Raw genomic sequence first — 20,680 nt, forward strand, 5'->3', positions numbered from 1 at the left:
GCCTCCTCTTTAGAGCTGCCACACAACTGCTGGGGTAGTGAAATGTTCCCTTGGCATCCACCATGTAGACATGGCCCAGTTCATCGCATTGCTTGGGGGTAAAGTTCCATCCCTCAGCGCAGGATACTTTCTAATTTACTTCCCTCTGGTAGGGGCGCAGCAATGTCCAGTAGGGTGTAGTGCGCTTGGGAGGGTGTGTTTCACTCACAGAGTAGGAGACTAATGTAGCAGCGCTCTCCTCTGCGGCAGCTAGGTATTAAAGATACCAGCCCAGTCTTCAGGACATAAGCCAGGCCTCTCGGGCCGTGTTTCGTCAAAGGCAGCCTCCTCTCACTGGTTAGCAAAGGCGCGCCTGTTGCGCCATAAGTCCCTCTGTGGCCGCTCCGTCATCAGCTTCAATAAAGTCCCGCAGCTCCTTTCCACACCTACTCTGGAGAAGGGATCTGCCAGGGCAAGGGTCAGGCCACAGGCACACTTCCGTTCAGGCCGCCTCCAGCATCAGGCAAGGGGCTGCGATCTAGCCCCGCCGTGGCAAGCCTCAGTACGGCAGCAGTGGTGGCAACATTCTCCCCACACCATGCCGCCATGGCGCTTCAGCAGTAGGCCAGTAGTGGCATGTCCGCCGGTGTCTCGTAATCAGGGCCCGCGTCGCCATGCCGCCAGAGACATGACCCGGGCGGCTGCCCGTTCATAGTCCGTCTATTCATCCAGGACCACGGCAGTAACGGGGCAAACCAGGGCCAGAAATGTCATCTGTGGGGATCACCGGCACGGAGGCGGTTCACACAGCCAGGAGGTCGTCCCGCAGCGCCGAGATAGTTTGCCAGCGGGCGGCACCTTCACATGTCCGCGCCGGTGCTCCAAAGGCCGCATTCACTCCGCAGCCGCCTTCACGGGTCAAGGCTGCGTTACCCGGCCGCCACAGGTGCTCAGCAGTAATCGCAGCTTATATACATCAAGGACTGCAACTTTCCATGTTGGGTTGGTAGGATAGCAGGAGAAAGTCAGGATAATTAGGGTATTTGGCAAGGGGCTTCACGGAGTTGCTTCCGCCATGTTGACTCACTGGCCACGCCCCCTTGCAGGCTCTGTGTTTTGGTGCAGAGAAAAGTGAAGAGTTGACATGGCACACATACCTGTGTGCCATGCCTACAACCCACTGCCTCTGGTTTTTCTTTTTTCGCCCTAAGTTAGCATGGTATGCCCAGACGTGAGTCCCTTGCTCACTTTGCCACTGGATTCAAGCAAGCCGGGCTGAAGACGGCTGGAATGCCAGAAACCGGTCCTGGGAAGCTTGATTCCGGTCCAGGGAAGACATGGCTTGGTAGTTCGGGCTGGACTGTTCCCATGTGACACAGGGTCAGACTGATTTGCATATATCCATGTTTAAACTGGGGTGGTGGAGTGAGCTAAAGAACGGTGATAGATTAAACCCAGATCAGTTGACTGGGGCTGAGTGTTTGTCTTGTCAACGCTTCGTCCATCACCCCCTTTGGTTTTACCTTGTGAGCTGACCCAGCCAATTGCTGTTCCCAGCAACTGGCCCCCACCGGTCTGATCCCCACTATGGACAGGACAATCGACAGGAAAACCAAGTTAGGAGGAGAGTTGTGGCTTCCTTTTCCAACCCCACCCCTCCGGTGGGGGAGGTGAGGTGAAGCACAACTCTGCCCCTGCCATCTCGATGATGGTGGGAACCCAGCCAACCTGCTCGCCATTCCAGTTTGAACCCAGCCATAAGCAAATCAGTCTTGACCCTGTGCCCCATGGGAACAGTCCAGCCCGAACTGCCAAGCCAGGTCCTCCCTGGACTGGAAACAAGCATCCTAGGGCCGGTTTTGGGCTTTCAGCCCGCATCAGCCAGGATAGCTTGATTCCAGAGGCATGGAGAGCACGGGACTCACGTCTGAGTATACCCGGCCCACTCGCGGTGACAAATGCAAAACAACAGTTGATGGACAGAATGCAGAACAATGTCATACATTCACCCCAGTACAGAGATCTGGGCCTAAATCCATAGTTTCTTTGCTCACCATGTGATTCCAGTTTGAACCCAGCCATATGCAAATCAGTGTTGACCCTGTGCCCAATGGGAACAGTCCAGCCGAACTGCCAAGCCAGGTCCTCCCTGGACTGGAAACAAGCATCCTAGGACCGGTTATGGCCATGTCTGAACTGGGGTGGCGTGGTAAGCAAAATAACGATGGATTAAACCCAGATCTGTGACTGGGGGTGAATGTTTTGCCAATGTGCAACATTCCGTCCACCACCTTGTGTGTGTTGCTGTTCGCCCTATGTGGGAAGGGTATGCCCAGACGTGGTCCGGTGCTCACTGCGCCACTGGAGTCAAGCTATCCAGGCTGATGACTGCTGATAGCCAGAAACTGGTCCTAGGATTGGCAGTTCCGGCTGGACTGTTCCCATGAAGCACAGGGTCAAGACTGATTTGCCTATGGCCATGTCTGCACTGGGGTGGCATGGTGAGCAAAATAACGATGGATTAAACCCAGATCTGTGACTGAGGATGACATTTTTGCGAATGTGCAACATTTTGTCCATCACCTTGTGTGTTTTGATAGTATATACAGAGCCAGCTTCCTACATCGTCCCACCCCATTAATGATGTGGGATGAACTGTTTTTTGAAGGTAGGGATGTATGTTGTATCTTCTTTATGAGTTCGAAGAGGTTGTTGTAACCTGAATTTTGTTCTTTTTCATTGCAGGGTCACAGAGGGCTGGCTTTCTCAGTACTTTGAAGGACACACCAGCCAGATATCCTTTTCCAGTGATATACATATTCTTTTCAGTGTCTCAACTAGCTGTCTGCTTCCAGCAGTTTATTTATTCCTTAAATCAAAGTGCAAACGTTCAGTTGTGCATTTACAAAACTCCAAGTTGTAAGTTACTGCCAGGCATAAAAAAACACATACTTCATACTCAGAAGTTTGTTTCTTGGTGGGTGTGAAATTTAAGCAGGAAGTTGGTCATTATGTGTAAGCCTCTGATTTGGATAAGGCCTGGATTGACCTTTGGGATAGCCTCTGAGTTGGGAGGGTTTATTGGCTGTGCTGGAGGTAGAGTTCCTCTCTATATTGAACAGGAAGTGGATGTGAGCTCTGGCATGTGGGATTGAATCGACCAGGTCTCTGGTGTCTGCCCAAATATTGAGAGGTCTGGAGTCAGGCCTGTATTGTTGGCCTGGGCTAAGGGTGGATGGGAATGCTAAAAGTAGGGAGTGAGTGGGGTTTCGACAAGGCATCACTCTGAATCCTCTGGGCTTTGAGGTCTGTATGTAATTCTGGGCTGTGCCAGATAGTTTCTGCTCCAATTTATGGGCCTAGGTAGTTTAGCTTGAGAAGATTTGGGTGGAGAATGTCTGCCCCTGGTCCTCTTGCTGAATGTATGAGTGGGCCTCTCTGTGTGCCAGACCTGTGAACCCTGGGCTAAACAGGGTGCAGTGGTGTTGGGTGTCTCTGGAGCTGGCAAGCAAGCTCTACGCTTGGAGTATGGTCTCCTGTGTCTCCTTTTTGCTAATTTTTCTATGTACAGCTTTGATTTGTAATGAATCCTTAACTAGTTCCACTGTTCTGGAACTGGTAGTCTGCTTTTTCTCAGTCTGGTCTATTCTTGGCCTGTCAGGATTTCATACATACCTCGTAGCCTCTGACCTCACGACAAATGAAGATGTGAGTATACACTGTACTACCACTCTTTGGGCTGATTATGTTGCAGATCTTTTTTATGATTGTTTGTTAAGGTGCGTCTTGATGTTGATAGTCTTTTGTGTAACATGGATGCTTACCTCCAAGTTTTAAGTCTTTCTTGGCTGTGATTTAAATGGACAGCCCCAGGTCTATCCTCAAACCGTTTATAGACCGCCTTGTTGTTTTCATGCAGGCTCTTCAATTTTGCTTGCATTCTGTACCAAACAGTGCCTCTAAAAGCATTATTGTCTTACAGGTTGCCAAAAAAACAAAGGTTAGAGAAAAGTTGATGGAATGAGAGGGCCTATTCAATATTAGGAAGGCACACTGAGCAGAATCCACCCTTGAATCCACCTCGGCTTGGTATAAAATGTAGACCACTTCACCCTGATTTCAAATTCAGTATAATTTGAATTTCAAATTCCGTACTGCTGTTGAAAGAACTGAATGTTGTAAAATAAATGCACTTATATTTGAGTCTGAACCAGCTATAAGACCAAGTGATTGTGTTTGCTACAAAAGTGTTTTCTATCAGGAAGTTGTTTGAAAATTGAATCATGGGGAGCGGATAAGTAATTTAAAACTAATCCAAAATGTGAGACTGAACCGATGCAGATCAAACAGTTATAACATTATAAAGGAATAAAACTCATGTTGGTTAAATGTTTGAGACCATCAAAAAAGGAAGGGAAAAGTTTTCAGCACATAGTTAAATCATTGAACACTGAGGAAGTGGGAAACTCTAGCTGAAGAGGTTACAGAAGACTCTCTATACTTGGCCTCCCTTTTGCAGCATGAATATTCTCTGCATTCACATGCTGTGCTGTGCTTTGTTCCATATGATGGTTGGGTCTGGAACTGTTCTTCCTTTATTAGGTCGAGCCTGGGAACACGCATCCGAAGGATGCGGTCCAGGTGGAGAACTATAGCTAGCTGACGCGGGGGAATGACGGACAAGAAACTGCCACGCGCTTCTCTCCGGCTGGATTCAGCTGCGTGCACGCGCACCCACACTCACGCATACGCACATCACAGCCACACGCATACACAGCCACACGCATACACAGGCACCCCCCCCCCCCCCCCCACCCCCCCGCACCTACACACACACTAGCGCACCTACACGCACACACAGAGACCCCCCACACACACACCAGCGCACCTACACACACACACACACACACACATACGCACACATACATACAAAGACCCCCCGCCGCCGCAATCGCACACATACACACACACACACACACCAGCACCGGACCCCACTCACCGGCTACGCAGGATTTCTCTTCTCTGGGGCGGCCCCGGGTCTCTCCCTAGCTCACGGGAGCCCCGGGCCGCGGGAGGACTCGGCTTCTTTGCTCCATCCTGGCGGGCAGCCAATCATAGCCCAGCAGCAGGTGGGACTTCCTTCTTTCTTCTGGCCCGGCCTACGTCTTCTCTCCCGTTGCCTGGCTTCCTGCCTCAGGGGTCCGCCAATGGCAGCGCGGCCCCGAGCAGGGAGGCGGGCAAAGCGTTTCCTCTGCCATTATAATATTGCATTGAGCTTTACAACTTGTGCCAAAATGGCAACTAAGAATTGGCTTCGTGGCTTGTTTGAATAGGATATCTATCTACCTTCGGTCGGTACCTACGGTTGCTATTCCTTGCTCAGGGTGCTACATTTGTAACGTGTTGCACTCTTGTCTGGTTACAAACGGCACCATGTAAACCAGGAGCCAGGGGTATGAAATCTATATTGTATTATTGTTGCACAGCGCCCGACAGCCATGAGACCTGATTTGCACTCTTAAATAATGAAAACATAGAGGTCTGCGCCTTTAAGGTCACACCATTGTTACAAGGTGCCATCATTTACAAACGTGCAATGCCAGTCCGTTTGTTTTACGACAGAACAGTTTATTTAGTTGCTGTTGCACGGCGGGTGGGAGAGGTCATTTGGTGGTGAGATGGAGGTGAGACGACCAACAATGTAATTACTTCCAAGGTGTTGGGTCTGGAACTTGAAAGTAAGTCCCCAAAACTGTTAGGTGAAGGTCTGCATGCGGTGCGATACCGACTGCTCACTGCCTCGGTGTTCATTTCAGTCCTCTTGCCCAGCCGAGGCATCCGCTGTGTGTGTATGAAGCCGGGGCCTGAGTCGCCTGACGGGAATGCGGAGAGCTCCGCTTCCGGCCGGCTGAACTGGAGTGACCCCCCTCCCTCTGGTGTAGGTGGGAGTGGGGGGGTTTGACGTAGCGCTCCCTCGCTGATGCTGTGTCGCAAGCTCTCTGTCCGCGTCGGGAGCCCCCGGCCGGCATGTTGCAGTGCTGGGAGCAGTGCGGGCTTCTCATTGGACAGTGCGCCAGGTACATGATGGAGAATAGAATGAGGACGGGGCGACGATGGGGTGGGATTGGAGCGCCTCCAAGGGGAGAGTGATGGTGATGCAGGCCCTGCCGTCAGAGGACAGTGAATAACGAGGGTGGTCCTTTCTGCTGCAGAGGGATCCATGCAGGCTCCAGTGTCGGATGGAGGAGGATGCTACGGGCATTTCATGCCTGCCCACGTGCGAGTAGGGGGTGCCACAGCCAGCCTGAGGCTCGCACATGCAGGGGGCTTACCGTTGCCCTGTGTGAAGTATTAAACCATTCAAGGGGTATTTTGTTTCGATACCACCAAATTTGGAACAAAAACCACCAGATGTGTACTGAAGTTATCTGGTATTCTTATGGTAGGTAAAGTTCCTTTCGGGGTGCAGAAGGCCAACATCTGTGACTAGCAATCGAATTTTATCCTAGAAAAATAGATGGCAAGTACTTCGAACCTAAAGGACTAACACAACGGCCTTAGGTGATGAGCACGGACAGACATCAGACGCAGCTCTTATGATAGGAATTCACGTGCTGCAGCAGCACACCGTACATAAACTGAAACATAATACAATACTGAATGATGAAAGACCCCCAAGGGCACCTGGGTCCCGCTGACTGAGCAAAAAAGAAGGACTGAGCCCAGTGCGACTTGCATAACAAAAGGGGTGTCTGGAAAAGGACAGCACAATAGGAACTACAAAGGAAGCGCATTGAAGCAGATGGGAACATTGAAAGCCACTAACTGGGGTCTAACAAAGAGTGCTGATCGTTCACAGGGGTCCGAGACCTGCACAAGAGACTTTGTCTCCAGAAAACAAGCACTGCTCAGGGTACTGTATTGAGCCAAAGAGAGGCAACGCTGGAGATTAACGTGAATACCCTGGCATGGACTGGGAGGGAGCGGCGAGCCTCCTCCCGGAGTCTGCAGACACGATGCAAGGCCACGGCAAAACACACACTAGGTGTGCTCTGGGCGAGAAGCATGACTTTGTGCATAGCAAAGTGCATACATTATAAGTTAAGATTTGCATTGAGTGTCTGGGCTTTCCAGATCAGTGAAAACATAGCAGTTCTCTGTACCCAGTCCTGCATCACTATCAACCACCACCAGTAAGCATTCCAGCATGTTCGTTTGTCTTATGATTTGTGATTGGGGCTTGCCCGCCTTTGTGACACCATTCAGATGAACATGTATTATCCTTCGATGATATAAAATCCAAAGCAAAGACTAGCCAGCCAAGTAGAAAGATAGTCTCTGCTGCATACCCCATTAAAGAGCCAGGCGATTCATCGTCTGAATTTCAACCTAGAGACAAGAATGGATTCGGGCACTGACCCTGACTGAAGACCTTATCCCGGCTTTTTAAATGATTTGTACATCTCGGGAGATGCAGCATCCTAGCACCTGAGTTTATGATTTTATACAGAATTCAAACACACCCTTTGGATATGTATTTTGTCTATACAACAACCAGCTTCAGAAACCCCTATACTGGGAATTAATTACATTTTTTTCTAGTGCCCTTCAGCTGACCATTTCCCTTAAGGAAATCAGTTTTACCGACTTGCCTGTCCTGATTTGACATCCTTTGCTGCTCTCTGCTGGAAATAACCAGTGACCCTGAAAACTGGTTGGTTGCACACTGTAGCTTCATACTGTGGCCTAGGTTCAGGAGACGGCTCAGGAACAGAAAGAAGAACAGTGATGAATACTTAATCTTTAAAAGGTAATTACACTGGAATTTAATGCAAGTTTGCAGTCGGAGGAGGCAGTGGCGGCCTTTGCAGTTACTGCCCTGGGAAAAACCGAGTTTGACGCATCTATACCCTTAGAGGACAGATATCCCTAGCTTCCGTTATCTTAGTAAACACATATTTTGATTTGCATCCGTAACTTAGTATCCTGTATTTAGAAGTGGAGCCAAAACTGCAAGTGTCACACTGCAAAAAGAAAATACAAAACTTAATACACGCCCACAATAAGCATAGACTTATTTTGTAGCTGTGAGCTGATCCTGGGCCTAAATTACAAGAACTTTTATTTAAGTATTAATTATTTAAACAAATTAAAAGCCATTGTTATTTGTAATATCAATACATCGAAGTCACGTAAATACAACACATATTGCAATACAAATGCTATAGGTGTCACATTTGTGAAAGTTAAAACTTTTGGATTTGTAAATGACAAAGATATTAATTTAGCTATTTTCAAAACCAACACATAAATACAAAATGTGTCATTTACAATCCCAATAGCTCAAACTTTCCTAATGCGAGACCTATTGCATTGCAAATGCTTGTTTTTTCCTCCCTTTTAGTGTCATTGATAATTTGATGTATTCTCCTTCCCCTATGACCACTCATTCTCGAACAAGCCTTGCAGAGATGAAAAATGCACCCTTTAGGTTCTGCCTAAAGTGACACGACAACTCGCATAGAAGGACCAGAACATGGTGTGCAACTTATACTATGCAAGGGCCGCCATTCTCTATTGGGCACCCAAGTTACAGGGGAAGCATTGATGGCAGCACTACATTAGGTTGCAGTTGAGCGGGGCTCATTGAAAGATCTCAGGCTGTGACACCAAGCACACTTGGAAACGCTGGGCTATGGGGTGAGGTGACATTGTTTGACACCTGGAATCCAAATATACGCCCGAATGCTGAAAACACTGGTAAGCGAAGGGAAGACCAATCCCAAAGAACCCCATAGATCCAAGGCATCGGACAATAGTGTAGACCAACTCTCCAACATCAGCTCGACCCCGTAAGGAGACTATGATCAGGAGAGGGAGAGTGATCTTAAAGAGATGGTTATCTCAACATTCAAAAAACGTTCAGCTCTGATATTCTACAAGAGGCTCTCCACATTGAAAAGAAAACCAGGGCGTAAGGCTGAATTTGTGGCTGTCCTGCAAAAAAATAAAATTTGATGGTCTATTGCAGACTTTTAGAATCTCCATAAAGCCCACCAAAACAATTGAAGTAGAGTAGCAGTCGGAACTAGAACCTCCACTCACCCCTTAACCATTGAATGAGGAAGGACATGAACATTTTTACCAAAAGGTCAAGAAGCGCACCAAGACCAGAATGCATGGATTCTGACTCCACTAACGAAGTGTTGAAATCGTACCCCTTGAGACCCTCACAGCCGGATGACCCCCTGTTGTATAACAACTTGATCCAAAGAGCTGCAGACAATTATGGAGAGCAGCTAGAAGAGTTGGAAGCTTGGTCCTTCTGGAAGCTGACCAACACTCTAGACCAAGGGTAAAAGACCTTTAGTGAGTCCACAGCATCAAAGGCTTTAGGCCCCAAGATAGAGTAGTGGTGAAAGCCTTCTAGCAAGGACTCAGTGTACATCAAGGGCAGCAGACTTAATCGTAGATTACACTGATGGGAAATGAGCCAACACACTCTTATCCTTCGGTTTACCAAAGTAAGGGTTTCAAAGGTAGACAGGTAGATAGAAGAACTGTAGCCAAAGATTATGAACTCCAGTACCCTGCTCAACATGTACATTCACCAACAATGGAAGGAGATCTAAGAAATTATGCGAAACCTCCCTGACCAGTAGGAAAAAAAAAACAGTACTGTAGGGGGCAGAGCCTGAGATAAGAAGGTGGTGGTTATGGGAACTGGACCCACTCCTCCTGGGTCTGGGTCACTGCAGGACTTCCTGCCACAGTTAATGGGGGCAGACAATAGCTAGGAGGGGATTTGTTGGGGTAATTGAGACAGGCTGTCACTGAAGTCAACAGTCTTGTGCATTGAAACATGATGGTACTTGCCCCTTAAGTACCTGCCTGGGGGTATTCACCTGCCGTCCAACTAGGGGCAAAAATAAAGTAGAGCTCCCTTTATTCCTTAAAAGGAAAGATGATGACCTTGATACAAGAAGGGGTTCATGTTAACGATATACGCACCTAACCAGTACCAGTTTGGGTCCTAGCAAGTATATGAAGTCATGAACCCTGAACCAAAGTCACAGGCACTGCCTGCCTTGACAAGGGACTCGAGAACACTCCAGGGATTACAAAAGCTAATGCTGGAGACGAACCCTCGCGTGTCTTTGGTACTTCTCATAAAGCCTTTTCAAGTGGATGAGGAGGTACTAACCCAAGTTAAGAGAAAGGGAAGCACTGACTGATGGAGCAATCTATATGTCTAACATGGCACTAGGCTGGAGCAACGTGGACAGAAACATGCTTCAGGACGACCATAATAAAAAGTCTAAGGGGTCCAGTGGAAGAGAGCCAAGACACTGTAGGTTCTAAACACGAAGATGACAAAGTAACAAACTATGAATCCTCTTTTGGCAGAGGCTACCCACAAGCAGATAGTTAAAGAATCCAACATGAACATATGTGTGTTTATGCCCACGCAGAGAAGACCAACCTGACCATTTTGACAGAGTTTGGGGATTGAATAATCCTATAAAGCCTAAATGCATACTGCACAAACTCACATTGTGAGGCACTGAAATAGGGCTTCAGCAGTAAACACCCCTCGTACAACCGAATCATTAGTGCTTGAGATCCAGAGATTTTCCAGCGCAGTATTTTCTTCCCATTAGAGGAAGGAAGTGTGGATCCAGACCAACCACAAATCTATAAATGTCCAGTCCAATAAAAAAAGATGAAAGCGGGAGATGCACAGTGATATTTCTGTACACAGACACCCTTCACATCAATATGTGGTCCCAGTGATGGCCAAGAGACGTTTTTAAGCTAGGTCATACAGGCAAAAACAGTTTAGGCAGTAGCCCCCTAAAAAGAGGTGGGATTCTGAACTTGATAAAGAGTGGAGAATTCTGCAATCCTTTAAAATATATTGTGCAGATCACTAGTTATCTCGACAGACCGTAAGAACCTTGTTCGTAGATGGCTGGAGAACATGACACCCATTAAGCACTGCCTTTTCCTTTAGCTACACTCTTATGTGAGATTTAATATTGAACAATAGAGTGCTTTTTGACATGGCCCAGTGACATGCACACCAGATCTACCTAGAAGGTACAACGGGGGGGCGGAGGGGGTGGCAGTGGCTCCAGGACTCTCCTCTTGAGGACACAAAAATAAAGCAACGCATCCCAGACTACCTTTTGCATAACGACACAGCAGAGGTCCCTGCAGCAACACTGTGGGAGATGTTAGGAGCTGTCCTACAGGAACATTTTATAGCCACGGTAGCAAGGCTCAATTCTCCTTGGTAAACAGTCCTAGAAATGAGCTCAGGGAGTTGGCAGTGCCCCACAAATGCATGTAATCCCAAAAACTTTCCAGAAGGAGCACAGTGGTGTGTAGGCAGATTCAAACTTTAAAGTAGATTGGGTAAACTACCTGCTGGCAAAATTTTACCCAAATCTACAAAGAGGGCATCAAGCGAAAAATCATACAATAACGATAAAGGGATATGGACAACTAAATACAATTGAAACTGACTAGGCTGAACACTTCCATGACTTCTTCAAACATCTCTGCACTAAGGTGCCGCCTCAAAACCAAGCGAGGACGGCATAAATAAGAGTTGTATATTCCTAGGCTGATAAAATGCAAGAGATCGGTTGGAGCAAGCGATTCAAAATAGTACTTTAGGTAGTTTCAGGCCTCCTTCTCTCAAAGGTTCTGGGACTGGATGGGTTCTCTGCTGCCTTCTACAAAGGTTTCAGTGCACCTGCAAACCTGTGAATGGCATTGGGGACGGTAGGGGCCCAGGGCTCATGCTACTGTGCCCTCACCTGTGGTATAGTGGACCCTGCCTTAGGGCTGTAAGGCCTACTAGAGGGGTGACTAACCTATTCCACAGGCAGTGTTTTGGTAGGCATGGCATACAGGGATGTAGACTTGTAGTTTTAGGTTTTCACCCTTGCACAGACTACAATGGCAGTGTGTATGGGTCAGGGGAGGAGTCTCTGGGGGCGGCAAAATATATGCTTCAGCCCTCAAAGACTTCCTCTGCCTACAATGACCCTTGCTGCCTCTGGCCAATGTGGGAGTAAAGGTACAGTTTTGGGGAGAGAAAACAGGCCTTGGGTACCTGATTAGCACGAACCCAGGACACACTTTGTCAAGAAGCATCAAACATCAGGCAAAAAGTTGATGGCAACTATGCAAAAAGGGGCACTTTCCAACAGCATGAAGAATAACATTGCCCACCCCACAGGGCCTCCTGACGATACAAGGAAGACTAGGATGCCACCTGCAACCAGCCAGCCTCAACCTATGGGCAGGGCTTTGGAGTATATATAAATCAGACACCTGGGCCTTCCCCAGAGATGCATGGGAATCATTAGGGCGGCTGGGGAGGAAGCAACACCCAAATATTACTCTGCCACATGGAATAGCGTTGTCCACTTGTGAGTATATTGCAAAGTAAAGGACAACGGACACCACAATTGTCCAATATGGACACCGCACAAGTAGAAAAATTAACATACAAATCTATCAATGTACATTTAGCAGCGCTAGTTATGTAAACCAGGGGTACTGCGAAGAAGTTTCTTTACCACACCTGTAATCCAAAGATTCCTAGGAGTCCAAAGAATCGAATCACCCAGGTCTGTGCCTAAGCCAATTTGGAACATGAACCTAATATTAACGTATCTAATGAATGCTCCATTTGAAAACAGGCACAAAGAAAGCTTTAAGTTCCTAATAATGAAAATTGCATTTTTGATCACCATTACATCACTGCGAAGGATCAGTGAGCTACAGCCACTCAGTGCTGTAACCCCTTCGATACACAAGGTCAGAGTGGTAATGAAGATGAACACACAGTTCCACTAAGGTCATCTTGCATTTCCACGTTGAGTAGGACTACCGCTACAATCATCTTCCAACATCCCAAACATTGAGCAAAAAGTGCCCTAGATAATGCATGTCAGAAGGGAAATCATGTAATGCATACAAGAGAAAACTGAGCAGGAAAGACAACTCGTTCTTCATGGCATTCGCACTTGCAAGTTGGGGAGAAATTTTCATGAGGTTACCACAGCAAGATAAATATTGTAAACTATCCCAGGGTGCTTCAAGAAAACAAGGTGTGACTTGGAGTAGAAACCAAATTCACACTCACACCCAAGGAAAAAGGGAGCAACACTGGCATTTCTAGCAAACCTATCCGTAAATGACGTGTGGCAGCGATATGGGCATCAATCCCAAACACTGCTGCATTAACTTACAAGCTAATAGTGAAGCACAAATGGGAGAGCAGATCCTGAAATACCGATTTGCCAATCCTCGCCCAGTCTAACCCTACCTCCCAAAGGGGAGAAAATACTGCTTTAGAATCGTATGATAATCCAGAAGAGATTCATGCTGCAAAACAAAAAGGTTGACGACTTTTCTGGATTCATGCTATGTAGTATTCTGCCATCTAGTCCTTTTTTAGGTTTCGCCTCGCCGAAAGCTGCGCAGCAGACTTTCGCGCAAGGCGAAAACTTTTGTTTACTAGTATGGACAAAAGTCCCGCCTCTCTGTTCCATTGGCTAGCTCCATAAATGGAGGCTAGCTATTGGAAGAAAAAGGCGTCCGTCTTTCAGCGAGGCGATTGGTGGGCGTTCCCGGCGATTTTTCTCATCCTGCCCCTTTGACAACGTCATTGCGGCGGTGGGCGTTTACTTTTTTTTTTTTTTGGCCGCCTTTTATTTTGTCATTTGCCCCGACCTCTGGTGAGTGCTTGCTGCTGTCCTGCCTTCCTCCGTTCCCCCTCCCGCTGTCCGTGTGCCCGCCCGCCCCCCGCTGTCCATGAGCCCGTTAACCCTCCCGCTGTCCGCCCCCCCCTCCCGCTGTCCATGAGCCTGTTCATCCGCCCCCTCCCGCTGTCCGTGAGCCTGTTCATCCACCCCTCCTCCCGCTGTCCGCGAGCCTGTTCATCCACCCCCCTCCCGCTGTCCGTGAGCCTGTTAACCCTCCCGCTGTCCGCCCCCCTCCCACTGTCCGTGAGCCTGTTCATCCGCCCCCCCTCCCGCTGTCCGTGAGCCCGTTCATACGCCCCCCTCCCGCTGTCCGTGTAACTCTTTTAACCCTGATTCGGCTCTGTGGACAGATGTTTTCTCAGTCTGGATTTGTGCTGTCTCTGTTCACGGCTAGTGAATCAACATACCCGAGGTCTGAACACACTTCACGGCTGCTTCATGTCTACCATACGTCTCGCTCGTTTGAAGTGGTGTCATCAGGGCAGGGCGAGAGTAGCGGCGTACTACAGGGATCGCCTACAAGCCATTTCCTTCCACTGAAAGATGTGCAAATAGTTAATATTGGTTTAGATGCACTATTAAGTTATGTTGCCTACGTTTCTTGTGTTGAATACCCTGTGCAGCACTTCCCCACACCTTTGCACATGCGATGTGTAGAAACACACAATTGAGTATAGTGACATACATCGTCTGAGCATCCTTGGGAAGCTTGAGACTGGGAGCAGATACATGTCTTACAAGAGACTCATCAGCTAAGACCAGGACCAACTACTCTCTAAGTGCTTCCCTACATAATATCATGCAGCTGCGCCTACCAAGAAAGCCAGAGGTGGCATACTATTGCATTACAAACACAAATTTGGGGAAAAGATGGTCAAATAGACAAAGTGGCAGGCGACCTGATCGTGGTGGGAGAATGGGCAGGCCAACCTATGACTATAGCGACAATTTACACCCAAACATGGGGCAAGAGTAGTTCCCCACTTAACAGTCCACTAGACAGTTCAGATTTCAGACAACCCAGTTATAATTGTCCGGGACCTCAACGGTGTGATGCACCCTACACAGGACAAATCGGAACAGCAGGTAGGGGGGACAGCAGATCTAGCAACAGCTAGCAAAACGTAGCGCTAGGACACAAGCTTGGTTAACTTGTAGCGTTAGACATCTACTCACGATGGATTACTCCCACCACACTTATACATTCAACATACACATTTTGGTAGATCAAAATCTCATTCAATTTATCTCCGGCTGGTCCATAATGATAAGACAAGCTGATTGAAAGACGATTCCACATTTGCAACTGTATCCACATGAAGAATGTGCACCCTGAGCGGTTACTGTAAAACTTTTGAGAGCAGAACTAACATCTGTGGCTGTATGAATAATACCAGAAAACTATTTATGGAGAAGGTTAGATTGCACAACGTATACCGGTCATATTTCTTTGTATTGATAATGTGTATCGCTTTCTGCTGCCCTGATACACACCAAGGAAAGTTTACAGTACTGTGATAACTTTACCATTTAAGGTCAAACAAACTGTTGACAATGGATAAAGTTATGATGAAGGCTCCCGATTTTATTTTTTTAACATTTCTATCTCTATGTATTCAAATGTATTTTTGGGCCATTTTATCAGTATTTATCTGTAGAGAGTTTATTCAAAGTTGGAAGGGCGCGTGGTATGAACTGGGGCCCCCACCTTGCACATTTCCAAGCTGTGTGAATAACTTCTCTTCCAAGGCGAGCTTGCTAGTAAAATGTGAGCCTCTGTTGCCTGCTTGCGACCCGGTTTTGTGTGTGCCTCTGTTGCCTGCTTGCGACCCGGTTTTGTGTGTGCCTCTGTTGCCTGCTTGCGACCCGGTTTTGTGTGTGCCTCTGTTGCCTGCTTGTGACTCGGTTTTGAGTGTGCCTCTGTTGCCTGCTTGTGACCCGGTTTTGTGTGTGCCTCTGTTGCCTGCTTGTGACCCGGTTTTGTGTGTGCCTCTGTTCCCTTCTTGTGATCCAGTTTTGTGTGTGTGTGTGGGTCAAATGCAATAGGTGTCGCATTTGCGAGAGATTAGGCTATTGGCTTTGTAAATGACAATGCCATTTATTTGTTTTCAAAGCCAACACACAGATACAAATGTTGTCATTTACAATGCCAATAGCTCTAACTTTTCCAAAGGCGAAACCGTTGCATTGTAAATGCTTGTTTCCCCTCCTTTTTTCCCTTGGGCGTCGGCCATTTGGTGTCTCATCCTTTCACTATGATGTCAGACATACGCCTGTGAAGTCCCTGTTTGTGGTTGCCATCTTCATATAAATGTTTCCATTTTTTGGTGGCCTTGCCTATAGAGCATGATGGCATTTACTTGTCATTTTCTACCACATGTTTACTTGTCCGCACATCATTTTAGGTAGACAGGAGTTTTGCATGTTAATCCAGAAAAGTCTTAAAGCTGTAAAACTACTGCTATTGGTAAGTTAACCTTTTTATTTGTAAACTTCTACATTGAACCAGAAAACTGAAATGCTAAATCAAGACGAAACCTACATTAAAATAACTGCAAATAAAATGGATTAACTCCAGTGAACTATCTAGTGCCATTTGGTCAAATAGGTAAATAATGCACATTTCCAGACTTGTTGAAAGGGGCAATATGCCCTAGAAAACAATTGTATGAGCCATGTCAGGTCCTTGAGCCAAGATACCATTGGAATTTTTCACCTAAAAACTTGATAACCTGGTCTGGCATACTTCCATTTAACTGTATATGGTTTCAGAAAGGCATGTTCATGGTATTATTACCCGAACTACCCTCAAAAGAAAGTGTCAGAAATTGGTTTTTGCTACTGTAGACTTGTGGCATTCTCAAAGACATTGGACAATGTAAATAGTCACATTGCAGGAGAAATTAATTTAATTACAAAAAGCAGTGGCGAATTAATATAGACAGATGTGAAGCTGAGCCGGATATCTGAGTCCTTATTATTCAGGCGACACATCGAGTTAAAGTGAAATAAATCAAGATCAACTTTTCTAAGAAAACTCTGGTGATATCCGGCCCTGAAGTACGGCTTTGCTAACAATAGTGTTGTATTTCCTAGAATGTGGATGGCCTGCAGTGTGCCCTAAGCATTGTCTTGATTCATGCAGAGCGCACTATGCTTGTTGGCAATTGATACTAAGTTCAAACCTTAGATCTAGCACATTGGTGTGAGTAAAATGCTTGGCCATTGACCAAGAACACAAACAACAAGCATTTGTAATGCAATAGGTCTCGCATTTGCGAGAACTTGAGCAATTGGCATTGTAAATGACGATGCCTTTTTATTTCTGTATTGGTTTTTGAAACCTAAATCGAAGGCATTGCCATTTACAATTTCAATCGCTCTTGCAAATGTGAGACCTATTGCATACCAAATGCTTGTTCATTCCAGTAACTAACAGAATCCAACCCCATCTCTTCAGGACATAGGCATTCTTCCCATTTCACTCACCACATACTAATGCATATGTGGAAGACCACTGACAGACTTCCATAAATATAGTAAACATTTTGAAAAATAAAATGCCACCTCCTAAAAGTTCAACTCCTCTAGGACACAAACTTTTTGGGTGGATACTGCAACTCATGCCAAAAGCACACACAGCTTAAGCAAGTAGAGAGAGCATCATCGGAAGAACCTATTGGAACAGGTAGCCATCTACACAAGGATAGCTTCAAATCACTATAGTCCAACATTCCAGTTAAACACACTCTCGACCAACATAAACAACCACCTGCTTCAGAATACAAGCCATGGATGACAGCCTACACTAGGACTTTAAAAATACATTCTTTTTAAAGATCTTCACGAAAGCAAGCAACCTCTTGCCTCACCCTATCCAGGAAATTCCAGAGAAGACCAGGAGTTGAGTACTACCTAGAGATGCAGATACCCAATCCCACCCACTTGACATTTCGAAGCCCTTTAGATTCCTATCTTGAACCAAAACAGAGATTGATACTGCTTCCCAGTGTTGTCCGTACACATCAATATGCATAAATGCCATGGTAAACCCACCTGCCTGGAAACTGTGTGATTGTTGTTAAAATTCAAATGTGACAATGATCAATGCTACTTGTCTGTTGAGATGCTCCAGGATCAGTTTCTTTTGTAATGCTCTGAACAGACAAACCAAAATGTACACAACACATACCTCTATGTGTCTGTTGTATTGCTATATCTGGAAACTCAATAAAACAAATATTTTTAAAAAAAACATATGTATAAATGTTAATAATAAAGTAAAACAAATGGAATCATTTATCGGCAATGAAATGCAGCTGCAAAAAAATAATAATAATAAAACACTGAAAACAATAATATAACCTCCAGGAGGTAAAAATGTATTCCAATGGTGTACATTTGTAGAACAAGAAAATTACAAATGGCATTTAAAAGAAGTGACCCAATTTTAGAAATGCAACAAGAAGTTGGGAATTGTGTTAGAACAAGCATAAACCTTGAATAAAATGAAGGCGGTATATAAAAATAATTAAATATTTTTAACGTGGCGGTAAAGCACATTAGGCACTAAGTAAATTTGAATTACAAAGCAACACTTAAGGAAAGCTGTTTGCAGCGATAACTTCTGGACCTGCCCTACTGTTACCTATTGATTTACAAATATCTGCCTGTAGTATGTGCCCTTATGCATAGTGCAATTGTAAAAATGCAAAAAACAAATCACTATCACCTAATCAAGTGTGCAATGTAGCCACACGTAGTCTCAGGTGTGGCGTAGACTGTCTTAAGGAAAATACAAAGTTAGATACTATGTTTTTAGCCGGAGTTACTGAAAACTTTTATTTTTAAATTAGAACATTTCTGGAGATAGTTCGTAAATCAGGATTTAAGATTACAACAGCGTTGATTTTCACCACTGGTGTCGTTAATCCCTTCGATGCTGATGACGGCCAACAGCCGTCATGCACCACGGTGCTCATGTGCTGATGACTGCTGGGGGCTGTCATGAACCCACCCACATTTAAAAAAGGCCGCACAGGCGCAGAATCGCGGCCCGCCCAAGGGGTTAAAGAAAGGAAAGCCCTTAATTCATGAAGAGCTGGGTGCAGAAAAGGGACTTGGGATTTATTGCTGGACTCAGACTTCAACAAGGCTCTTTGTGAAGCTGTCCCCCTTATTAAGTTACGTTACTAGTTAAAAACACAATTCTATTAAAACAGAAGATTGCATTTCAGTCCGCTGTAAATCAATACTCACCAAATGTACCAATTCGAAGCAGGCCTGACGGGGAACGGAGCATTTAATGGTGATCTTTTAAAAGCACAGAAAGATATATGGGACAAGTCTTCCAAGCGATGTCATGCCTAGAACAAGCGTGCACGCCTCGCGCTGAAAGCAAAGCAAACAAGAGCTGTGAAACACAAGTACTTATGCGCACGCAGTCTGCTCTTTATCAAAGCACATACTCGTGCTTGTGGTGCACATTTGCGCACTCCCGCAAGGCATATGCTGCCACAAGCACTAGTATGTGCTATTTTAAAAATAGCTGCACAATGGCTAAAAGTCTCCTATGCAGTGCATGCGCACTGCGTAGACTAGACCTAAAAACCATGCTAGTCCGGTAGGTACTTTAAGTTAATTTATTGCCCCTTTTGTAAGCTGTGCACCCTTGTCTATTTTAAAAGTTCATTAAGCAAATGTTGTCCCACTTATAACTCACGGGGACGTTACTTGGCTCTCATATATACGGTCTTCATTCATTCTTGTGGGCGTAACAGACTTGCGGAGGTATTTTATAAATTAAATCCGGCAGAGAACTTCAGGCCAGAGTTTGATTGAAACTCGGTGTGGTTGGTAAGTGATACTGACACTTATGTTCCTTCACTGTCTCTATGACTCCTGCTCACACACTATTAGTGAAAGGTTTTTTATTCAACTAGGAAACTAGGTCACCAAGTTGAGCTACTTTTTTTTTATATATATAAATCTTTTTATTAAACAGACTCGACAAAAAGGTACAGTTCCACAAAGATCAATACAAAGGGTACGGTGAGAGCAAGTATACATACAAATACAGTAGGATTGTGCATTGGAAATCAGGGGGGGGGGGGGGGTCATCACTGTCCAGGCCATGAGGAGGGGTACCAATATTACCACGGTATGCATTCCAAGGGGCCCATGTCTTGGATCATTTTCAGGGGCAGCCTCGGGCCGTTTATACAGTCTTTTCTCTTAGCATACACCAATCTAGGTCTTTTTCCCAATCCCGATTCTGGGTGCATGTGAGGCCCTCCGAGCAGCGCAATATTCCTTTTAGCGACCATACATCCGATTGTTACCTACTGTGTGACGTGCGTTTTAAGGTCAGTCGGTTCCCAGATATTAAGAAGGCATCTGGGCGCTTCTGGCTTAATCTTGACCTCCAATGTTTCGCTCATGACTGTACGTATCTTACACCAATATTCCTGGATTGGTTCACAGTGCCATATAATGTGCATGAATGTACCCAGTTGAGTGCATCCCCCGTCTTCAAGACCAATCTGTCTGCCCACCCATGTATACCAGTTGGTCAACCTGTTGCATAGATTATATGCAGGATCTTTAGCTGCACAAGCCGAAGCTGCACCGAAATAGCAACTGGAGGGGGGAGTGGCGGGGGCGGGGGGGAAGAGACCCGCCGTTTGCCAACTTTCATCGTCCAATTCGATGCAATCTCCAGTCCATTTCTCCCTTATTGATATTATGGGATCGTCCATATTGTTGATGAGCTTTCGATAGGTTAGGGAGATAGCCCTTTCGGGCAGGTGACCCTCTAGCAGTCTGTCCTCCAGTGGGGAGCTATCCGGTGGAGAGGAGTCACAGGGCAAAACTGTCTGTAGTGCATGACGGACTTGCAGATATCGGAAAAGCTCAGT

General features: G+C 46.1%; 1 protein-coding gene across 2 annotated transcripts in view; it reads left to right on the forward strand.

The window, feature by feature from the left end:
* LOC147660773 (palmitoyltransferase ZDHHC18-like) overlaps nt 1-20,680 on the forward strand; it is a 131,734-nt gene that overhangs the window by 72,023 nt on the left and 39,031 nt on the right. For both annotated transcript variants that reach the window (XM_086951476.1, XM_086951475.1), the window contains exons 5-6: nt 2,725-2,773; nt 3,585-3,687. In XM_086951476.1, the coding sequence (XP_086807602.1) occupies nt 2,725-2,773; nt 3,585-3,687 (152 nt within the window). The remainder of the gene's footprint in view (nt 1-2,724; nt 2,774-3,584; nt 3,688-20,680) is intronic.

The sequence above is a fragment of the Lissotriton vulgaris genome, unplaced genomic scaffold (assembly GCF_964263255.1).
Source record: "Lissotriton vulgaris unplaced genomic scaffold, aLisVul1.2 SCAFFOLD_1014, whole genome shotgun sequence".
NCBI classification, from domain to species: Eukaryota; Metazoa; Chordata; class Amphibia; order Caudata; family Salamandridae; genus Lissotriton; species Lissotriton vulgaris.